The 23,130-nt window shown below is 40.9% G+C and overlaps 2 protein-coding genes across 10 annotated transcripts in view; both read right to left on the bottom strand.

The window, feature by feature from the left end:
* Window positions 1–13,149, bottom strand: part of SLC35A1 (solute carrier family 35 member A1) — a 39,881-nt gene extending 26,732 nt beyond the window's left edge. The window contains exons 1-2 of one of the 2 annotated variants that reach the window (XR_612549.4): window positions 12,750–13,149; window positions 8,185–8,362 (exon numbers count right to left, since the gene is read on the bottom strand). Coding sequence is in view for 1 of the 2 variants with exons in the window: in XM_003822856.5 (XP_003822904.1) it covers window positions 8,185–8,362; window positions 12,750–12,765 (194 nt within the window). In the remaining variant the exon portion in view is untranslated. The remainder of the gene's footprint in view (window positions 1–8,184; window positions 8,363–12,749) is intronic. The other variant, XM_003822856.5, reaches the window with a different exon arrangement.
* An 8,169-nt stretch (window positions 13,150–21,318) lies between these two features.
* The window catches only part of CFAP206 (cilia and flagella associated protein 206), a 91,355-nt gene continuing 89,543 nt past the window's right edge, over window positions 21,319–23,130 (bottom strand). For all 8 annotated transcript variants that reach the window (XM_034962495.3, XM_063604949.1, XM_003822855.5 and 5 more), the window contains one exon: window positions 21,319–21,764. In XM_034962495.3, coding sequence (XP_034818386.1) covers window positions 21,534–21,764 — 231 coding nt within the window. In that variant the 3' untranslated portion in view covers window positions 21,319–21,533. The remainder of the gene's footprint in view (window positions 21,765–23,130) is intronic.

Below are 23,130 nucleotides of genomic sequence, written 5' to 3'. Positions count from 1 at the left end.
CTCACTGCAGGTCCTCGCAGGCTCAAGCAATCCTCCCACCTCAGCCTCCCAGGTAGCTGTGGCTACAGCCACACACCACTACACCCAGCTAATTTTTTTATTTTTTGTAGAGATGGAGTCTCACCATGTTGACAGGCTGGTCTCCAACTCCTGGGCTCAAGAAATCCTCCCACCTTGGCCTCCAAACTGCTGGGATTACAGGTGTGAGCCACCACACCTGGCCAAGATCTAAGTTCTTCTTAATTTTTCTCCTCTGAAGAGAAAGTTCAAGTTCTAAACCTTTAGTTATTTCTAATATAATTCTTCCACAGCCTCCCATAATATCCTGAAATTGTCATCCTTTCTGTGAGATGATAAAGTCTTCTCTGATTTGAAAGCAACGAAAAAAGTCTAATTTCATTTTTTTAGCTCTACACAATTATTTTAACATTAAATGGGAAAGAATTTTCAAGCAAATATAAATTCAAACATGAATCAACTTTGGTTTCCTGTGCATATAACAAATCATCTCATAACATTTTTTGTAACAATTATTTTCTGATATTTAGAAGCCTCTCCATCACAGCAAATAAAACACTGACATCCAACCTGTGTTTTAACAGACTAGATAACATCCTGTTTGCCTTTCATCTACTTACTCTTTTTGAATTACCAATTTTAATATGTGTACAAAGAATTGACAACACTCAGAGTACCTGGAAAATATTTTACTTTTTTGCAAACACTAAATCTAAAAGACCATTATAAAGCTCTAGGCCCTTTGATTTGCTGCTCCTCTTAACTGTTCATATCACTCTTAATGGCCCACAGTCTGGCCATGTATTTTATTCATCTGTTAGATACGAGTTCTAAATTTCTCTTCAAAGAATCAGCATGTCAGTACGTTCAATTCTTTGCCTTCTACTTTTAAACTTAACTTCTTCGTAAAGCACGTTTTCCGATTACCCTCTCCACTCTGACTCATTCTGATTACCTACTCCACCCTGACTCATTCCGATTACCTGCTCCACCTTAATTCCAATTACCTGCTCCACCCTGATTCATTCAGATTACCTGTTCATTCTCCATCCTGACTCATTCTGATTTCCTATTCTGCCATAACCATTTTTCCTGCCAAACCACTCACCCTGTTACTCTCTTTAAATTAGCCAATCAGAATTAGTTTAGCCTGTGCGGTCTAACCCTAGCCAATAGGTGAATGACACAGCAGCAGGGGCCACGTGCATCAGGAATAAGACCCCCTTTTCCTCCCTTGTCCAAGTGTGTGCTCACCACTGCTCCAACTGTGAGGGCGTACCCTTCTATAGAAGGAAACTGCCTTGCTGGGAAGAAAAAAAGAAAATTTTATATTTGAGTGCTATTTCTTTTGTGGCACCAAAACTTTATAACAATTTAGGGGCTCGTCTGGGATTACATTCCCCTCCAGAGGGGGTCTCTGGTTCTCTCTTGTGAGGAGGTGCACCCCGCCCCCTTGTGGCGTCCTCAGGGGTGAGAAGTCAGGACCCGCCCAGTGCAAGGAATAACCCGAGCTCTCAGCAACACAGAAAGAAACCAAACCGGCTGGCAACCTGAGGTAAAGGATCCTCACATACCACAGCAATGACTGTGCACAGACCAATGAAGAAGAAACCACGGGAGCCAGTAAAGTACTTCCTTGGTGGTCAAAGTCTGGAGGGCTGAATGTGTGTGTGCGTGAATGATCACAGACAACCCTGCTTGTGCTGTTGTGTGGATGGTGACAAGTCCTACTGCTGGACGGAGTGAGTGCATCCTCTCTGCAGTTCCACAGCTACCTCATATGGCTTAGGGCGGATCCTGCTGTGGGATTTATACCAGCACGCCAACACTAAGAAGGGCCTAATTCTCCCTTGGGGGAGCAGCCAGAGAGGACAACATGAGTGGGAAGTGTGCAAGGGACCTTCAGAGGGGGAAAGGGAGGAAACATGTCAACCTCCCAGGGCAGGCAAGTCAAGACACCCTGGTTTGAGGGGTTGAGGCTTCCACAGCAGGCAAGGCAAGACATCCCTGGTTTGACGGGTTGAGGCTTCCACGGCAGGCAAGGCAAGACATCCCTGGTTTGAGGGGTTGAGTCTTCCAGGACAGGCGAGGGAAGACACCCCTGGTTTGATGGGTTGAGCCTTCCGCTAATTTCAGGGGCTTAACCTCAAAGAACTGAGAAATCCCCATTACGGGGGGTTGAACCTCAAAAAGAGGTGAAAAATCCCCATGGGGGTACATTGAACCTCAAAGAGGTGAGAAATCCCCATTGTGGGGTGCTGAACCTCACACAAACCTCCAGTAGTAAGAAAAATATTCAGAACTCCCCTTTCGCTTCTTCTCGGGGGAAAGAAAGGCTAAACTCCACTCCCACTGATCGCTCCCCTAGGGGAAGGAGGAGAGGGAAGAACAGCAGCATAAGCGGCTGGCAGAGGCAGGGAAAGACCAGCAGAGAGGAAAGAGAAACTGGGAGAGGAAGTCAGAGAGAGAAAGAGAAAGAGACAGAGAGTCAGAGAGAGAGAAAGAGAGAGAGAGAGACAGAGAGAAGTAATAAAAACAGTGTACCCTATTCCTTTAAAAGCTAGGGTAAATTTAAAACCTATAATTGATAATTGAAGGTCTTCTCCGTGACTCTATAACACTCCAATACCACCTTGTTGTCAGTGTAAACAAGGGCACAGCCTGAAAGCACTGAGATCACTAACGACCCGTAGCCTTCCTATCAAAAATCCTTAACCCAGTAACCCGCAGATGACCCAAATGCATTCAATGTGTACCGGCAACTGCTTTGCTAACAGAAGAAAGTAGAAAAATAACTTTTAGAGGAAACCTCATTGTGAGCACACCTCACCAGTTCAGAAGTATCCTAAGACAAAAAGGTAACTTACTAACTCAAAAATCTTAAAGTATGGGGCTATTCTGTTAGAAAAAGATGATTTAACATTAACCACTGATAATTCCCTTAACCCAGCAGGTTTCCTAACAGGGGATCTAAATCTCAATTAATTACCATATAAAGGTCCGACCAGACCTAGAAGGAACTCCCTTCAGGACAGGACGACAGATGGTTCCTCCCGTGTGACTGAGGGAAAAAGCCACAACGGGTATTCAGTAAGTGATAGGGAAACTCTTATAGAAGTAGAGTTAGGAAAATTGCCTAATAGTTGGTAAGGTGTTTGCACTCAGCTAAGCCTTAAAGTACTTACAGAATCAGGAAGGAGTGGTCTATGCCAACTCTAAGTTAATTTAAACTAAAGAAAGTCTTATTAATAGCAAAGGATAATTGAAATCCCAAACTTACAAGGTTTTCCACAAAGGTAAAGTTTGCTAAAAGTTAGCAGTGTAATATGTATTATCCTAACTTCTAATCTTGTGGCCTTAGGCAGTCTAGTCCACAGACCTGAAGGAAGCTTGCTTTGGAAAAGAATGGTTATCATCTTGGGGGAAAAAAAAGGAGGGGGGGGCAGAATTTATATAAAAAGAATGTTATATGGTAAATTATTATCCTAAAATAAATTAACTGGTTATTTAAAGAAAGCGATGTTTGCAGGTAAATCAGAAAATTGAGGCCTGTCGAAGATTGCGAAAGTCATGAAAAATGCTATAAAAGGGAACTTATGCAAGAAATGTTGTATAATTTAAAAGTAATTAGGCCTCCTGAATGTAAAACTATTGAAGAAACAGTTTATGTGCAAGGTGTATAATGAAAGTAAAATATACTTTTGGTAAAAGGATAATAAGGAGGCATAGAATGTGGATTTTTACCTACATTAAAAGGTTAAAAAAAATTTTGTTTTGAGCGTTTAAGCAAGTTTTAAAATGTTAATTGTAAAGGAAATTCTGTGTGTAACCACATTGGCTAAAGTTAAAGGGGTATCATCCAGTTTTTCTGTGAACTGGACATTAAAATAAAAGCACAATGGGTTTTTCTTAAAACACTAAAAAACACTAAACTGCTCTTTAACAAAATTTTATAAAAGGTTAAAAAGAGTCTATGGAAATCTTACCTTATGGTCAGACATTAAAATCGGATAAATATGTCTACAGGGTTTTATTAAAATTGAGTTTAATATTAATAATACACTAATATAAAGGTGAAATTTAGCTTATCTGGTATAATCATACAGGAAGCATTGTCAAATATAAAATGGTGTTTGGCTTTGTTTGGTCTAAAAACTAATAAAAATAGGTGCTAAAGGAAGTTTCTCAGGAAGAAGGCACTAAGGACTATAAAGTCCACTGCTGGTGTCCCCCAATTTTTTTTTTTTTTTTTTGAGTCAGAGTTTCGCTCTTGTTGCCCAGGCTAGAGTGCAATGGCGCGATCTCAGCTCACCGCAACCTCTGCCTCCCAGGTTCAAGCGATTCTCCTGCCTCAGCCTCCCGAGTAGCTGGGATTACAGCATGTGCCACCAAGCCTGGCTAATTTTGTATTTTTTAGTAGAGACAAGGTTTCTCCATGTTGGCCAGGCTGGTCTCGAAACTCCTGACCTCAGGTGATCCACCCGCCTCGGCCTCCCAAAGTGCTGGGATTACAGGCGTGAGCCACCGCGCCCAGCCTGGTGTCCCCAAATTTAAAACAAAAGATCAGTTTCTCATAAATTATATACTTGGTTTATCTTCCACTTTCCTTTCCCTCAAAACTAAAAGTCTTTTAGCACAGGTACCACCCCTAGAATTTCTGGTAAACGGGCACTAGCCTGGGGATCACACCCTCATCAAAGGGCAGAAAGAAGGAAAACTCAAGCCAGCCTGAGAAGGACCCTACCTTGTGCTGCTAACCACCAAGACTATGGTTTGTACCACAGAAGGGGGATAGACACATCACACCCGAGTCAAGCAAGCACCATTATCATCAGAATCGTGGACCATTGTTCCCGGATCAAGCCTTACCAAATTATAGCTAAGAAAAGCTTAGTCTATCTATCTTTTCCTTTCCTTTCCTAACACAGTGCCTATATCCATTACTATTCCTACCACTAGCAACTCTAACCCCACTTTAGAGCGTTTCTATGGTTTAGGAGCAGAGGTCACTGGAAAGGACCCTATAGGCTTCTTTAAGATGCGCTTTGTTCTCCCTGCTCTACCTCCTACAACTGCCCCTTTCACAAACCTATGAAATAAAACTATGCCTCGCCTCATGCCAAATGACAAAAGCAAGGTCTCAGTAGTAGAAATAGGAGACCTAAGGCAAACCATAGCTATTGAAACGGTATAAAGATGTAAATGCCTGGTTAAAATGTATTAAATATTCCATTCACACTTTAAACAAAAGTAACTGTTACACTTGTGTGCACGGTAGGCCAGAGGCCCAGGTTGTTACCTTTCCACTGGGATGGTCCTCAAATCAAGTGGACATGGAGTGCATGGTAGCTTTTTCAAGATTCTACCGCCTGGAATAACAAATTGTGCTAAGCTCTTTCTCTGCTATTTCCTGAAGTCCAGCACCCTGCAGGTCAGCCCCCAAGGGCCATCCAGCCTCCATCTTCCAAAACCAATTTTACCTCGTGTCTCTAACGACAAGGGGAAAAATTTGGCATTTCTTGGAGACTTAACAGGATGCAGTGAAGTTAGGCACTTCCAAGAGGTGACCCGTCAATCTGCCCTTATTCATCCCTGAGCGGATGTATGGTGATATTATGGAGGACCTTTACTGGACACTCTGCCAAATAACTAGAGCAGTAGTTATGCTCTAGTTCAATTGGCTATCCCTTTTACTCTGGCATTTCATCAACCAGAGGAAGGAAAAATAAGACATCATAAAGCGAGAGAAGCTCCTTATAGGTCATTCAACTCTCATGTCTATTTAGATGCAACTGGAGTCCCATGGGGAATACCAGATCAATTTAAAGCCCGAAATCAAATAGCTGCAGGATTTGAGTCAATATTTTGGTGGGTCACAATTAATAAAAACATAGATTGGATAAACTACATCTATTATAACCAACAGCAATTTATTAACTACACTAGAGATGCTGTTAAAGGAATAGCTGAGCAATTAGGGACTAACTGCCAGATGGCTTGGGAAAATAGGATAGCCTTAGACATGATATTAGCAGAAAGAGGAGGAGTTTGCATCATGATTAAAACTGAATGTTGTACCTTCATCCCAAACAACACTGCCCCTAATGGAAGTATAACAAAGGCATTGCAAGGTCTGACTGCTCTGTCCAATGAGTTAGCCAGCAACTCAGGGGTAAATGACCCCTTTACAGGATGGCTAGAAAAGTGGTTCGGTAAATGGAAAGGAATAACAGCCTCAATTCTTACTTCCCTCACAGCTGTAATGGGTGTACTTATTCTTGTCGGGTGCTGTGTCATACCATGCATCTGTGGGTTGGTGCAGAGTAAGTGCTCATAGAAATGGCACTTACTAAAACCTCCCTTAACTATCCTCCACCTTATCCAGAGAAGCTTCTTCTTTCGGAAAATTGAGCAGAACTAAGCCAAGGCATGTTAAAGAAGTTTGAAGAGAAAGAGGTGTAAGGAAAATGCAAGAGGAGGGGATTGTTAGATATGAGTTCTGAATTTCTCTTCGAAGAATCAGTATGTCAGTATGTTCAATTCTTTGCCTTCTACTTTTAAATTTAACTTCCTCGTAAAGCAACCTTTTCTGATTACCCTCTCCAGCCTGACCCATTCTGATTACCTGCTCATTCTCCACCCTGACTCATTCCAATTTCCTGCTCTGCCATAACCATTTTTCCCGCCAAACCATTCATCCCATCACTCTCTTTAAATTAGCCAATTGGAATTAGTTTAGCCTGTGCAGTCTAACCCTAGCCATTAGGGGAACGACAGATCGGTAGAGGCCACGTGCATCAGGAATAAGTCCCCTTTTCCTCCCTTGTCCAGGTGTGCGCTCACCATTGCTCCATCTGTGAGGGCACACCCTTCTATAGAAGGAAAACTGCCTCGCTGAGAAGAAAAAAAGAAAATTTTGTATTCGAGTGCTGTTTTTTTTTGTGTGGCACTGAAACTTTATTTGTAACACATATTTTTCATATTTGAACTACTTCAAGTGGATTAGTATAAGCCTTTTCAAGATCTAGAACCAATTTTCAACACTTTCACTTGGTATCTTTCCCAAAATGATAGCCATGCTTGCAGTTGCATTATCAACTGTCTCATCACACATTGCTGAAGCTGAAGCAATCACAATGTCTTGTAACATTTCAATATTTAAATGTAATGTCTCTTTCTACATAAAAGCCTACATACAACACTATTCCTCCCTGCTTCCCTTCACTCACCAACACACATCTTGAAACCTGTATGACTTCTTAACTGCCCCAATGACTCCTATAGGTCCCCATCTCATAAATCTTTCCCCTGGTAATTTACCTATTAGATTTTATTTAATTTTCAGCACCCCATATTATTTTCTCAAATTAAAAAAATGAACAAACTGAAGCTTAAAGAGGTTACAAGTGTGTATGCAGCCACAATCTCAGTCTAGGATTAAAATTAGGTCTATCTCCTCCAATGCCCCTAATTCTTAACCCTCTCTTATACCACATCCTTAGCTAAACAATTCTTGCATGACGTTTCTGATTCAAAGCCCGGTGCTGCCACATATTAACAGTGTAATCTTAAGGAACCTCAGATGCTGCGTCAATAAAACAGGGGTAAAGTACTTACCTTGAAAATGTGGAAGAAGTAAATGAGAAAACACAAAAAACACATAGCACAGTGCCTAGCACTTAACATAGGAAACACTCAAGAAATGTTATTATTATTATATTCATCCAAAACACAAGTCAATAATTGTTTTCTGTAAGGGCCAAACAGTAAATATTTTAGGCTTTGCAAGCCAGTCAGTCTCCATTACACCAAAACCAGGGAGCAAGCTGGATTTGGCCCATGGGACATAGTTTGCCAACTTCTATTCTACAGCAGCGTTCTTCAACCTCAGCAGTACTGACATTTGGGGCTGGATAAATCTTTGTTGTGAGGCTGTCATGGGGATTGCAGGATGTTTAGCAGCATCCTTGGTCTCCACCCACTAGATGCCAGTAGCATCTCTCAAGTTGTGACAACTAAAAAAATCTTCTGGGGGGCAAAATCACCCCTAGTTGAGAAACACTGACTCAGAGCAATTAAACATATAAAGATGTAGCTTGAATTTTCTAACAAATACCCTCACCAGGTAGAAAAATAATTTAACACACTATAAGTATTTATACTCACTTAGCTAAAATTCCCACACTTAGCAATAACTTTATAACTTCTGTGATACACACGGCTGTGGTTGAAAAGTAGAGTTCTTTGTCTGATGTCCTTGTGTATCTTAAAGCTATGGTATAGACTGCAGCCATCAGGGTCATCACTGCCAAGCAGTATAACTTGAATAATAAAGTGACATTGTCTGGAAAATACGTGCAACAAAGACATTACTTAGTAGACAATATATGTATATATAAGTTAATAAACTAGTTATAGCCTAAAAATACTTTCCAATTCCAAGCACAAAATATTTTCTAAAACTCATGTTTAAAAATTTTTTTCAAAACAATGTTTGCCAATTACATGAGCATGCACACACACACACAAACACACATACACACAAACACACACACACACACCACAGCTGACTTTAAACATCAGCCAATTAGGCATAAGTTTTGTTCCTAGGGAGTGCCCCAATTGCAAGACTATGTAGAGTACTGATTCTAGTTCAGGATGTTATAAATTACATTATACATATATTGGTGGTGGTGGTGGTGGGTTTTTTTGGAGACAAGGTCTCACTCTGTCCCCCAGGTTGGAATACAGTGGCGCGATCTCAGCTCACTGCAACCTCCACCTCCCAGGTTCAAGCGATTCTCGTGCCTCAGCCTCCCGGGACTACAGGCGTGCACTACCACAGCCAGGTAATTTTTTGCATTTTTAGTAGAGATGGGGTTTCCCCATGTTGGCCAGGCTGGTCTCTAACTCCTGACCTCAAGTGATCCGCCCACCTACGCCTCCTGAAGTGCTGGAATTACAGGTGTGAGCCACCGTGCCAGACATATATTTTAGGACAGGGTCTCACTCTGTCACCCAGGCTGGAGTGCAGTGGCATGATCTTGACGTGATCTCAGCTCACTGCAAACTCCACCTCCCGGGTTCAAGCAATTCTCCTGCCTTAGCTTCCTGAGCAGCTGGGATTACAGGCACCCGCCACTACGTAGACCCAGCTAATTTTTGTATTTTTAGTAGGGAAGAGGTTTCACCATGTTGGCCAGGCTGGTCTCGAACTCCTGACCTCAGGTGATCCACCCACCTCGGCCTCCCAAAGTGCTGGGATTACAGGCATTAGCCACCACGCCTGGCCCCAGCACATATTTTAAATATTTTTATGATTACAAACTTGTGGATGCAAAGCATGAAACCAACTGCAGCAATGTATATTCTAGATTTAAAGGCAGCAGAAAGAAAATAATAATTGAGAAATGAGTGGGGCTTAATATAAAACTTTTTCACAATAAGAACTTACAACTAGCCACTCATTTCATTGCATTATACAAAACAATAATTCATAACACAGGAAAAGAATATTAAGAACACACCTCTATAAAACTAGAAACGCAGGAAACATATAAACACTTAATTTAAGAATTGCCTGCAAGTATATCTGAGCAGCAGCCATCTCTCAGGCACCAGAGCCTGTCCAAGACCTTTGGTAAAACCATAAGCAGTGGGTACCAAGTCTCCCTCATACTTCCTTATTCCCAGACCTGCTCGGGTACTGCCATCACCCAAGGATCAAACTATTTCTACTTTCCTTACCCACCTCCCACCTATTGTCCCCCAGTTCCCCTTCACCTCCATTCAAATCTTTAGGCTCAAGGTTAAACAGGGATCAGCAAATTTTTCTGTAAAGGGCCAGAAACAAATATTTTAGGCTTTCCAGAGCCATACTTTGACAACTCCAGGTTAAGAACCAGAAGGACACCAGGTGACTCCAGCCTGCTACTTTAACTACATTATATGCTAAGTAAGATTTTGTTCACTGCTTTGGGAGCCTAATCACAATTCAAAGATGGTTTTCATAGGGAAATAAAACAGGAGTTTCAAACAGATTATCTTTAGATACAGTATGGTTGGAACTTACAAGGAAACAGGTTCTTCAATATAAATATTTTCCCGAGTGCATTAATGAATATTTTCTGAATTGTAGGCAATTTTTAAAAACCATATCAGGTTTTAAATAAAAAGTAAAACAGAAGAAATAGTTTTTAACTGCTTAAACTTTCTTTCCAAAAGATCTGAGGAGCCAAAAATCAGTGTTTATATAAAAGGAAGTGAAGGAGATCACTATAATACTTCCTTTGTTCTAAAACTTTCCTACACAAGGGAAAAAATATGACTTCAAAAATATACAGCAATAACCTTTAATCAGTAGAAGAGAAGGCACTTCCCATCTTCTAGATAAAGGGTGAACAAACTATATATGTCGCCAGTTTACATGAGGCCTGTGAACTCACGATTGTTTTACATTTTTAAATGGTTGATAAAAAATGTAATAACATCTTGTGATACGTGAAAATTGCAGGAAATTCAAATTTTAGTGTCCATGAATAGTTTTATTAGAACATAGCCATGCTCATTTGTTTCTAAATTATCCAGGCTACTTTTTTTCCCCTACAACAGCAGATCTGAGTAGTTATGACAAGAGACTATCCAGCCCTTCACAGGAAAAGTTTGCCATCTCATGTCCTAGATTATCAACACTTTCATAAATAAGAGAAGTTAGGGCTGATAAACTAAAAAGTACTTTATTTTAGCTATTGTACAGGTTCCTGATTCCAAAAACAACAAAGTGAATATTTAAACACTAAACCAAATATTGATAGCCTACAAACATATTCTGACTTATAATATTGTCATTAACTTGAAAAAATACCTTTTTGCATAGTGATTATATGGGAATATATATTATATTCTTGAAAATAACTACTGATCTAAGTGGAAGGGTAATCAAATAAGTTTAGGTATGTGCAAAACAGATTGGGCTTTGACATGGAATACCAGTTTTAAACGTATTTCAACTTTTAAATACTAAATGTTTTTAAGTACGATTTTCTCTGGCAGTTTAACATCAGACCAAACTATTTCTTGCTCACTCCATTCACAAATTCTCCAGTATAAAACTTCAGTTATTAGCAATTTCAATTATTTCAGGGTAACAGCAAAAGTCCATATGTAATCACTTCAAATTGGGCAAATAATTCAAATCACACCCAATGCCAGTAACTATAAACCTAGCCCACAACTCAACTGGCAGCCACATCTTAACCCTGCATTGTTCCCTGCTTCTCACGAAATTCTATTAGCTCCCACATAGTGTTTGTGTGGAAATGTCCCCCAAAAGAAACTTACAGTTTAAAATGTTTTTTTTCGGTTATGTTTTACTATAGTTTATGGGGACATTATTTGTAAAACCTAAGAACTTAGAAATTCGGTAAGTCCCAGATAAATCCTTTGTGGATATTCGGAAACTATGGAAACTGTAGTTTTGTTAGGATTACAATCAAGGCTCAACAAATATGTATTGGCAATAAGCCTAAACCTTTACATTGTTGCAGCTATTTCAAGTAATGATTTGACTTCTGTAATTTATAAGGTTTCGTTCGGATCAATTTTGCTATCCCCATTCCATTTTAGTTATCAAAACAATTCTATTTCTTTTTCCTTTATTTCCTGTGTTGCTACAAAAAAAGGCTTTTAAGATTGGACTTATTTGAAATGCAACAGAGAGAAGACAGAAGAGAAGCATATGCAACTAAAGACAATGCCCCTGGGCAGGGCCTGATGATAAACATGGACCCCGCAACAGGGAAAATAACTTGGAACCCACGCAAGAAGATATTCCTTATGTATTCGTTCAATATTTATTCAAGGGTGAAGCCAAGTGCTCTATGGAGGAAGGGTGGAGCAAGAATCCGGGTGTTGCCCAACTTCTCCTAGTTAATGCACCACAGTCAAAGAATCCACCTCTGGTCCCAACTTACACACACTGCTCAGCAAAAAGTGGTGCGGAGTCAATTAGACTCGCCCTCCTTAAATGTCAATTAGTCAACAAATACGCCTTCACCCGAATGTGCCATCCCTCAGGAGGAGGGAGGTGGATCTCAGCTTCCACCCCAAATAGCAGAGTGTTCCTTCTAACTGCATACAGCATTCTCTATAATTACACACAGCATACAGGTGGGAACTGTTAACGACTGTTATCTTCCTTTCGTTACGATTTCAGTGCTGTTTTGACGCCCCAGTGATGTCTTTAGAGGTTGTTGCATGGCCCAGCCGCCGCATGGGATCTGCGCCCGGAGCCTGCCTTTAAGCCTCTGAGCATCCACAGGGCAGGAGGCGCAGAGGAGACCGGAGCCGCGGGGCCAGGGTCAAGAACTGTCCTGCCTCGCTGGGTAATGCGGTCCAGCCCCGGACCCACGCCCTGGCCTCTCTCCGGGTCCGCCGCAGCCCCGGCCTGTCAGAATTCGGTTCCCACCCACTCCCAGCTAGTGGAGGTCAGTGCGGTCTCTGACTGCCGACCTGCCCAGCGCGGAGTCAGCCGCGGAGACTGCAGCCGCAGCGGGAGGCAGGCTGCCCTGACTGCCGGGAGCGGCTCCACGCAAACTCCTGACGCCTCAGCCAGGCCCCAGAGGCACTGGGCAACCAGGGTGCTCCGCTGCCCGACAGGGGCTGACCAGCGCAGATGCTCGCCCGCCGCCGCCCCCCGCGGACTCCCCACTCCCAGCAGACCCAGTTCTCACCTCTTGGGGCAGCCATGGTTCCCCGACGGCCCCGCGCGGAACTGACGCCCGCCCCCTCCGCGCCCCCGCGCAGGACACCGGGGACCGCCCCTTGTGGTCATAGAGACGAAGCCGCTCGGCCTAGAGCGCCTCGCCGGCCTCCCGGTCGGCCACGCGCTAAAACTGGGCTCAGGAATCCAAGCTACACCCCAAAATGGGGAGAACGCGGATCGAAGGGAGGCCTTCCCGGCCGCGTCCTAGGTGACAGGTGTGTGAAATTCGGTTGGGGAGGTAGATCTGTAAACTGCGGCTCCCCGCCGGCTAAGGAAGTTGAGTGAAGGGAGCGTTGCCGTCTGGGAATCGTAGTCCTCACAAAGGCGTGAGTAGGCGGCAAATAAGGATTTGGGTTTAGCCTTGGGGATTCACTCCTGTCAAAGCTGTTAGAGAAGCTCCCAGAACTCGTAAAGTAACAGAAACTACTTGCGGCAACATTTGTAACTTCCATCTAGCTCATTATCTTCCACTGTTACCTTGTGTTCTAGATAAGTTATAATTTATGCTACATATCGTTCACAAGTCTTGTGCCTGTTCCATATCGTCAGCATTGTCATCGGTTGTATTTACCCAGCCAGGCATTCTAACTAATGATCTTCGCACAACAAAACGGCCTTTAAAAAATCAGATGTATCGGCCGGGCGTGGTGGCTCACGCCTGTAATCCCAGCACTTTGGGAAGTCGAGGCAGATGGATCACCTAAGGTCAGGAGTTCGAGACCAGCCTGGCCAATATGGCGAAACCCCGTCTTTACTAAAAATACAAAAAATCAGCCGGGCGTGGTGGCGCGCACCGGTAATCCCAGCTACTCAGGAGGCCGAAGCGGGAGAATCACTTGAACCCGGGAGATTGCAGTGAGCCGAGATCGCGCCCCTGCACTCCAGCCTGGGCGACACAGCGAGACTTCATCTCAAAAAAACAAAAAAAAATTAGATGTATCAACAGGCATTTTAACCACTATAATCTCCACTTTCACTAGGGGATGTTAATTAGCTATCATAATTGATATTAGAAATAATTCATTGGTGAAATAAATGATGTTCAAGATATGTGGATTGGTTTAAAATAATATGAAAATACCTCAGCACTTACAGGAATAGGGATGCAAGATTCTGAGCTGCCCAGCAGCCCACACCTTCTGCAGCATGTTCTTTCCCCAAAATTGTCCTTTTAGAGGGTTGGTTATATACCAATGTCTTGTTAAATATACATATAGATATATCTGGTCTGTTAACATTGTTGGAACATTTTGCATGCCTTATTAGCATCATATTAATATTGGGAGGGGCTCCCAGGAGACCAGAGTTGACTTTGTAGAGGCAGACATTTGATTAATCTCATTTTGTAATAGTGTTGGACTTTTCCTCTACCTGGTAGTAAGTGTGCTCACTGGTGCTAATCTTCCCTTACTGTAATTTGATACAGTTTCCACTAGTAGAATTATTCAGTTCTCTACTGTGTATGTACTTATGCATACATTTAAACAGAATATTCATATATGTACGTGAAATTAATTTTAAAAATTAAAAATATTATATCATATAGTCCTTCCTTTGTTTTACAGCTACTGCTTTGTATGGTTTATCTTGTCCCATTTTGGACTATCATTATAGTGTCAGCTTACATCAATTAAGTATAATTTCTAAATGCTCAATTTGTTCCAAAAGGCCCTTGTAAGCCTGCCTCTGTTTTCAAGTCTGCACCAGCTGTTTTTACTTTTTTTTTTTTTTGTCTTTTTTTCTTCTTGTAGAGATTGTGGGTGGGGGCGTCTCACTTTGTTGCCCAGGCTAGTTCTCGAACTCTCCACCTAAAACAATCCTCCCACCTCAGCCCCCCAAAGTTCTGGGATTACAGGTGTGAACCACCACACCTGGCCTGCACTAGCTTTTTGAAGCGTTTTAATTTCTGGCAACAAGAGGTTTTGTTTTTTCCTGTCCTAGGTGGTAGAATCAACTAGGAACTATCATTCCTTCTGGTGAGGAAGCTCATTTTACACACACACACATGCACACACACGCACACGCACGCACACACACACACACACAGAGAGAGAGATCTCAATTAAAGTGGTTGGTCAAATGCTGCTGAGCCATTTTTGTGGCATTTCTGGTTCACATAACATCATGCTGTTCAATCCTACTTTTCTTATACATTTTCATTGCCTCAAAAGACTATTATACTTCATTGGCATCAACCTTAACTAGATTTTCATGCCTCTTTGTCCTAACCCAGTTAGCCCAATACCAACAGGACAAACCTGTCAAACTATAGTCTGACAAAGTTGAGCTTACTGATGCCTTCTGATATAAAGTGGGTATTTGTCCCTGCCCAGATCTGATGTTGAATTGTAATCCTCAATGTTGGAGGTGGGGCCTGGTGGGAGCTCTGGATCATGAGGACAGAACCCTCAAGAATGGCTTGGGCCATCGCCTTGGTGATAAGTGAGCTCTTACTCTGAGTTCACAGGTGATCTGGTGTTTTAAAAGTCTCTCTCTTTCTCTCTCTCTCCTGCTCTGGCCATGTGATGTGCCTGCTCCCACTTCGCCTTCCACCATGAGTAAAAGCTACCTGAGGCCTACCCAGAAGCATATGCCAGCACTGTGTTTCCTGTACAGGCTGCAGAATCATGAGCCAATTAAACCTATTTTCTTATGCATTACTCAGGCTCAGGTATTTCTTTATAGCACTGCAAGAACCACCTAAAACACATTCCAATGAGGGAAACTGAACACCAGAGGTATCTCAGGAAACAAAAAAGATAAATTTATAGAATTTTAGGGAAGGATGGGATTAGGTGAAATTTAAAGGAAGCAGTGTTTGATAAACTCAAAGCAGGACTATATGTATCCAATAGGAACTGTAGAACAGTCTCAGGATCCTGTTTCTTGAAAACTACAAAGTTACCATAGATGTGGAATGTTGTATTCAGGAGCCCCTTAATTGAGGCTGCTTCTTTGTATGAAAATGATGTAGATCCCCCCAAGCAAAAGTAGGGTGTTTCATTCTTACTGATGTAATTTCAAGCAGCAAGTTTTCCTAGAGTATATGATTTTAGAGAATAAAGTTTTTCAGTGAATTAGAAAGCAAACACTCAAAGAAGGGCCTTGCTATTATACTTTATAGTGTCAGCATATACTTAGTTATTTCCCATTAACTTTGCAGCAGGGTTTACCTGGGTTTGTTATCCCAGCTCAATTAATGACCAAGCAGCTATTTACAGTCTTACTCTGAACTAATTTTTACTTTCTCACTCTGAATTATCCTCAGTCTTGGAGGAAAAAAATATTCATTTAATGTCTTTCTTTCATGTGTGCCTAGTTTTCCTTACAACTCTGGTTAGAGAAAGCAGCAGCAATCCTTAACATATGAGATACAAGGCCCTGTGCCTGATAAGATAACCTTACAGTGCTTCAAGCAGCCATTGCTAATGCCACTTGAGTCCCTAATGATTTCTGATTGTCACTAGAAAACTACAGTATTTGCCTCAATCCCCTGCTCTCTTCCATTTCCTGCTCATGTATCAGAGCTACCCTAGTCTCAATGATGTATATAAAAAGAAGCCCAGTACTGTATCCATTGGTAATAAAGTAAAACTATGAACTTAATTAAATAAAAAGGCTGTGAGGAAGCAAATACCAAAAGGCTTAAGGAGGTTATAATTGAATTCAAATATGGTAGCTATATAATAGATTATTAAATGTGGTAATGTTTAAAGAATAGTAAACAGTTAACCATAAAGAACATATAGATAAGATATAGATACTAAAAGAAAATTATTTCCCTGACAGTTTAAGCATATTTCTTTCATTGTGCTATTAAGCATCCAAAACCTATTTGCTAAGTTATTGTTTTTATTTTATTTATTTTTATTTTTTGAGACAGAGTCTTGCACTGTTGCCTGGGCTGGAGTCTAATGGCACAATCTTGGCTCACTGCAACCTCCGCCTCCAGGGTTCATGCAGTTCTCCTGCCTCAGCTTCCTGAATAGCTGGGATTACAGGCACACACCACCACACCCAGCTAATTTTTTGTATTTTTAGTAGGGACGGGGTTTCACTATATTGGCCAAACTGGTCTCAAACTCCTGACTTCCTGATCTGCTGCCTCAGCCTCCCAAGTTATTGTTATTTTAAAGCAATTATTTCCTACAGTATAATATGACTAAAAAGCCAATAATTGTCACATTTTATAATTGATAAAAGGATACAGGGAGATAATGTAAAATTCAATGTCTGGACTAGGAATTAAACATGAGTAATAATCATCTGTATCCAGACATTTCATATTTGAGCTTAACTATCCCTTGCCTCTCTTTTCTTTTTTCATTACCGTAATCCCTCTTTCCTTTTTCTGCCAGTCACTGATGGTTTGTACCTATTTCTACCATTTTATGCTTGCTTTGCATCAACGGTATTTCCACTCAAGCCAACTCTATGAAAAGAGAGTTTGACAATTGCCTACTCCACTGATAACTCTAATCCATCATCCTCTTTTGTTATTCACCATTTTTTGAAAGTCATAATGTGCCAAGCATTATTCTAGGCATTAACTGAGGGCTAGAAAACAAAAAGTGCAGAAAAATGGGCAAGGGGGTACAATAGACCTGAAACATTGGAGAATCTCTATTCTCTTAGCTAAGATTGACAAGGCACTTACCAGGTAAGTGCTTTTTATGTGTTAACTTATTTAATCCTTATGACAACCCAATCAATGAATTTGGAACTATTATTATCTCATTTTTATGATACAGAAACTGCAGCAGAGAGGTGTTAAGTGGTACAGCTGGTAAGTAGAAGAGCTAGACTTTTCTTCCATGATCACAGAGCTTACTTTACATCTTTTTTCTATTCTTCTGACTGCTACTCTGTCTTATTTTGTCTTCTCTTCCTCCTCATGTAACCCCTATTCTCATGGGGATGACCTCCCAAATTATCTTTGTGCAGCCCAAATTCCTATCACCTCTGCTTTACTATCCTTGTCATCTCTTAAACTCAAATTTTCTAGTGCTGAACATGTTATCCTTTTTGACCAACCAGCTCCCCTTCTCAGTTATCCTTTATCTCCTAGGGCAGAAAGCCTGAGGTCATACTTTGAATTTTTCTTCCTTTTCCTGAGATATTATATCTTGTCCGCTTAATTTAATCTAGCATTTGCCCCCCAACATCCCCCATCATGCATGCCCCATTCTTGCAGGAGCTTCCTAGCCATCTCTCCAAAGCGAGTATCCCTCTCCCACAATCGATATTCTACTCAAGAATCTGCCATGATTTTCTAATGTCCTACCACAGGAAGGCAAAATGTTTCTCTGCTTGGCTTTCGAAGTCCTCCAGAAAGTAAACCAACCAACTCTGTTTATTCAACTTTATTTGCCAGTACTTCCTCAAAAATAATCTCCTTTTCCCTCTCTACCATTTTTCTCCCTTTTCTTTTGCAATAACTACTTTATTGCTGAATTCTATTAGCTCCCACCTTGACTATTCAAATAATCACTCAACGAATACCCTGCTTCCAGTTTGCCCTTTCATTCCTTCTTTTTTTAATTCATTCATTTATCCAACAAGATACAAATGCCAGGGGATATCAAGATGACTAATGCATAATTCAAATCTCAAGAAATTCAAATTTAACAGGAGGAATACAGATGCACTACTATCTATACATCAATTTATTTTAAGTGCTATAATAAAAGTAATAATAAAATCCAATGAAAATTCAAAGAAGGAAGCAATCAACTTGCTCACAAGAAATGGGGAAAACTTTCATGGAAAAGATAAAGTCTGATCACACTCTTTGAGGACTGTACCTGTGGACTACATTCCAGGGCAGAGTGTGAAAAGCACAAGTTAAGAGTAGGTGTATAAAAGACCATGACCTATTTGGGCTGGGCGTGGGGGCTCACGCCTGTAATCCCAGCACTTTGGGAGGCCGAGGTGGGCAGATCACTTGAGGTTAGGAGTTCGAGACCAGCCTGGCCAACATGGCAAAACCCCATCTGTATTAAAAATACAAAAATTAGACGGGCGTGGTGGCACATGCCTGTAGTCCCAGCTACTCAGGAGGCTGGGGCATGAGAATCACTTGAACCAGGGAGGCAGAGGTTACAGTGAACCAAGATCACGCCATTGCACTCCAGCCTGGGCAACAGAGCAAGACTCTATCTCAAAAAAATAAAAAAAATAAAGACCATGACCTATTTGAAGAGTTTTGGTTCAATCTGGCTAATGTGTGTGGTGTGTGGAGAGAGTATGGGAAGAGTAGGAGAGGAAACTGGAGGATAAATGGAGATCATATTTTAAAAAGTTTTACATAATACATGAAGGAGGTTTTAGTTCATTCCCTAGGAAGCGGACAAGAGTCTTGGTAACTTTTAAGCAACTGAGGCAAAGGCTGTGGGGAAGAGGAGGCCAGATGACAGGATCAGATTAATGCATGAGAAAACATCCTGATGAACCATATAAAAAAATGGAGAGAGCAGTGACCCAGGCAGTAAGACAAAGTCCTGCTGGGGAGGTGAGAATAGGAAGACATGAATCTCAATGACAATTCAGGTCAAATGAACAGGGCTTGAAGGCTAGTAAAGTGTAGGGGGAGAAAGACAGGAAGTTTTTAACTTATGCTACTGAGTAAGGCAGTGATGCCTTTGAAAATAGAAGAAAATAAAGAGAAAGAAACAAGTTTGGCAGAGAAAGTTATTTTGATCTGTGACCTGCTGAAATGGGGATGACCATCAGACATTAAATTCAGCATATGGTTGGAAATCTTCAGAAGGACAGGGCTTGAATAGATGGTGGAGGTCCAGGGAGAGGATGAGCTTTCCATTGGATGTAGCTCCCTTTATTCTGTTGTACTTACCAGGTGACTGTCTGATATTAGGATTGGGTTTTTAAATTGGATTTGGTATTTTTATTCACTTGGCCATTCTACTTCCAAGCCTTAATTTGATCAGCCCAAATTTCAGGTTACAGCCATTCTTTTCTGTGTTTAGGAATCTTGCAGAATCAAATAAGGGTTAATTGAACAGATAAAATGACATTCCTGAATTTGTAAATTTTAGTATCACCCCACTCCTCCAGGCCCTGCCTTAACAGCCAGCCAATCTATCTTAAACATCATTTGTAAACTACAGGTATGAAAATCACAAAAACTTAGAAGTAGATTTGTTTGAAGTTTACATGCAGAAAATGGATTTCAAAGCATATTCATAGTATAAATCACATTTAAGTAGCCAGGTGCGGTGGCTCACACCTGTAATCCCAGCACTTTGGGAGGCCAAGGTGGGCAGATCACTTGAGGTCAGGAGTTCAAGACAAGCCTGGCCAACATGGTGAAACCCCATCTCTACTAAAAATACAAAAATTGGCCAGGCGTGGTAGTGCACACCTGTAATCCCAGCTACTTGGGAGGCTGAGGCAGGAGAATCACTTGAACCCAGGAGGCAGAGATTGCAGTGAGCCGAGATCGCGCCACTGCACTCCAGCCTGGGCAACAGAGCAAGACTCCATCTCAAAAACAAATAAACAAAAACATTTAAGCTACACAGAAAGCAAATTATACAAATGCCTTAGTAAAAAGTCACCTGAGCAGAAAAAAATACGCCAAATACAAATGACCTCCTAGCTACTAAAGCAAGATAAACAGCCCTTCCTAGAAGCTTTATTTCCCATGAATTGGTATTAGAAGTATATAAGACAGTAATAAAACCACAGTTATAAAATATAGCTATCAGCAATTCATGGGAGCTTTAAACACAACTGCCTATGCAGTCAGGCAAATAAGGCAAAGCAGTGACGTGGGAGGCCCATAAGGCAGCAGGAACTAGATTAGACAATGGAGGATTGAAAGTGCCTGCCCTATGAATGGGCAAAGCTACTACTTGCAGGAATGCTGGCCAAGTGTTAGCAGATATTCTGATTTCTTCTTTTTTTGAAGGGCCAGAAATACAAATTTTATGTCAAATTTCTACATTTTGAAAAACACTATGTGAGGTGGGCATGGTGGCTTATGCCTATAATCCCATCACTTTGGGAGGCCGAGGCAAAAGGATCTCTTGAGCCCAGGAGTTCCAGACCCGCCAGGGGAATATGGTGAAACTCTGTCTCTACAGAAAATTGTTTTAAAAATTAGTCAGGTGTGGTAACACACGCCTGTGGTCCCAGCTACTCAGGAGGCTAAGGTAGGATTGCTTTAGCCCAGGAGGTCGAGGCTGCAGTGAGCTGTGATTGTACCACTACATTCCAGCCTAGGTGACAGAGCAAAACCCTGTCTCAAAAAAAAAAAAAAAAGAAAGAAAGAAAAAAACATCATGTGGACCTTTGCTCCAATTGTTCCAAATTAGTAAGGTTTTGTTACATATCAGTTTAATCCATGTTAACATTTAATAGCTAACAGAGCTGAAAATATTGATTAGGTTTTAAGTTTGCAATGTTTAACATTAAATATGGTTTAGAAATAGACTTCTATTCCAGTAATAATCTTATATTTATATCTAAATGTTATCATAATTTCAATCTTAATGCTGACAAATTTTTCTAACAAATAAAAGATAAATGGACAGTTTTATTTTTCAATTTCAACAGAATGAAAAATGTGTTACAGAAAACAGTTTGATAAAATATGGGAACCCAATAAACAGTCACACAACCAATGAATGTGCCACCCCTACAAAATTAATTTGTATAGATGTTAATATACCTTGAAGTACTTGCTATTGTTCATAATTGAGTAGCATCTATTTTAAAACGTTGTCTGTAATTAGGTTTCATCCACATCTCTAGTTAAGTTCACCTTGACCTCATCGGTGATTTTGCTCTTTCCTCCACGAAGACCAGCCAAGTAAATCTGAGGCCTGGGCACCCCAGTGCTGTCTTCCCTCGTGGACTGGGTGCTAGTGTCCTTTGGAGGGTACACTTGGGAACAATTTTCTCTTCTCAAGTGACTAAGATCAGTTTGTACTGAGTGAGTAACTTTCTGGCGCAAATTAGCCTAAAGAGAAAGAGAATACAGGAATTAACATTTCTCTAAAGAACAAATAACATAAAATATTATCAGATACCAGTTAATATCTGCCTATTTTTGTCTTCAATCCACAAGAAATTAATTCCATAACATAGCATTTTTTCTATAAAACATTGGAAAATCTAGAACATAATAGAAAATTAAATATCCCTTACCAAGACGTAGAAAAATATGTAAAATGTTGAAAATTGACCTCAAAAAACATACAGATTCAAAATTACAGTGAACTCAACCAGTTATTTATTAATATAATCTAATTCCTTCATTATTATACTTTGAGATTCATATAACTTGGATTTTTCCACTAGTTTTCTTTTAACAAAAATATAAGATTTATACAGTATTATCTTTTAAAAATGGACTTCACCCTAGATTTTTAACATAAAAGAGTCTGATGCTTTCCATTTTGTATTTTACAGTATTCTACATTTTGCTTACTCCCTTTATAGATTATTAGTAAACATGAGTTAAACAGATTACTCAGGCTGGGAAGCAAGGAGGAGCTTATAAAAAGAAGAATAAGGTTGCTGCGGTTATAGTAAAAGCCAAGAAAAAACTCAAAAGGCATTATAGCATGTGAGTGAAGAAGGTGACACCTGGAATTAGAGGAAACATTTCAGAGTTTGAGATACTGCAGGTGACTGAGAACCGAAACTACTCCCCAATACCCAGGTTATTGTCCACATTAATATGACTTTACTATTCCATTGTCTTCATTAGCATGATTTTACCATTCCAAGAGACTCTTGCCTAAGCAAATAACTTGATTGCTCATTTCAGTAGTACCTGAGAGATGTGTCAACTCTTCAGTAGTAAGCATCAAAATACAGTTTCAGTCCTAAGAGTCTGCATCCCTTGCCTCAAAAAATCTTCTTGCTATTCCCACCAATGCTGGACTGCTTTTTCATGATCCTTACCCAATCCGATTCAAACCTCCATCCTACCCCCAGTCCACCTCAGTCATTGGAAGACCTGCCTTAGCAAACTTCAAATTCTCAATCAATTCTGTCTTTGCAGTTCCTCTTCTGAGACACTGCCAAAGCACTGTTGAGGTGGTGTCTTCCCTTATGGCTGTAAGCAATAAACTCAGCTTTGTCTTATCCACAGGTTAGGTAGGTGACACTTGGGGAGCTGGCATTCAATATAATACAGTTCTAGGGAATAATAAGGCCCAAGGTGAGAGTCAGAATTAAGTGGAGATTGAGGAATGGGAAGAGAGGGCTCAGTCAGTATGAAGTTCAGACCCCTGAATACCCCATTCTCTTAACATTTCCAGTCCATACCTATGCTGTCACCTCTATCTCTCCTATCCTATCCAGCCATCACTTCCCTC

This window comes from Pan paniscus, chromosome 5, assembly GCF_029289425.2.
Source record: "Pan paniscus chromosome 5, NHGRI_mPanPan1-v2.0_pri, whole genome shotgun sequence".
NCBI lineage: Eukaryota > Metazoa > Chordata > Mammalia > Primates > Hominidae > Pan > Pan paniscus.
This window is presented reverse-complemented; position numbering and strand designations above follow the sequence as displayed.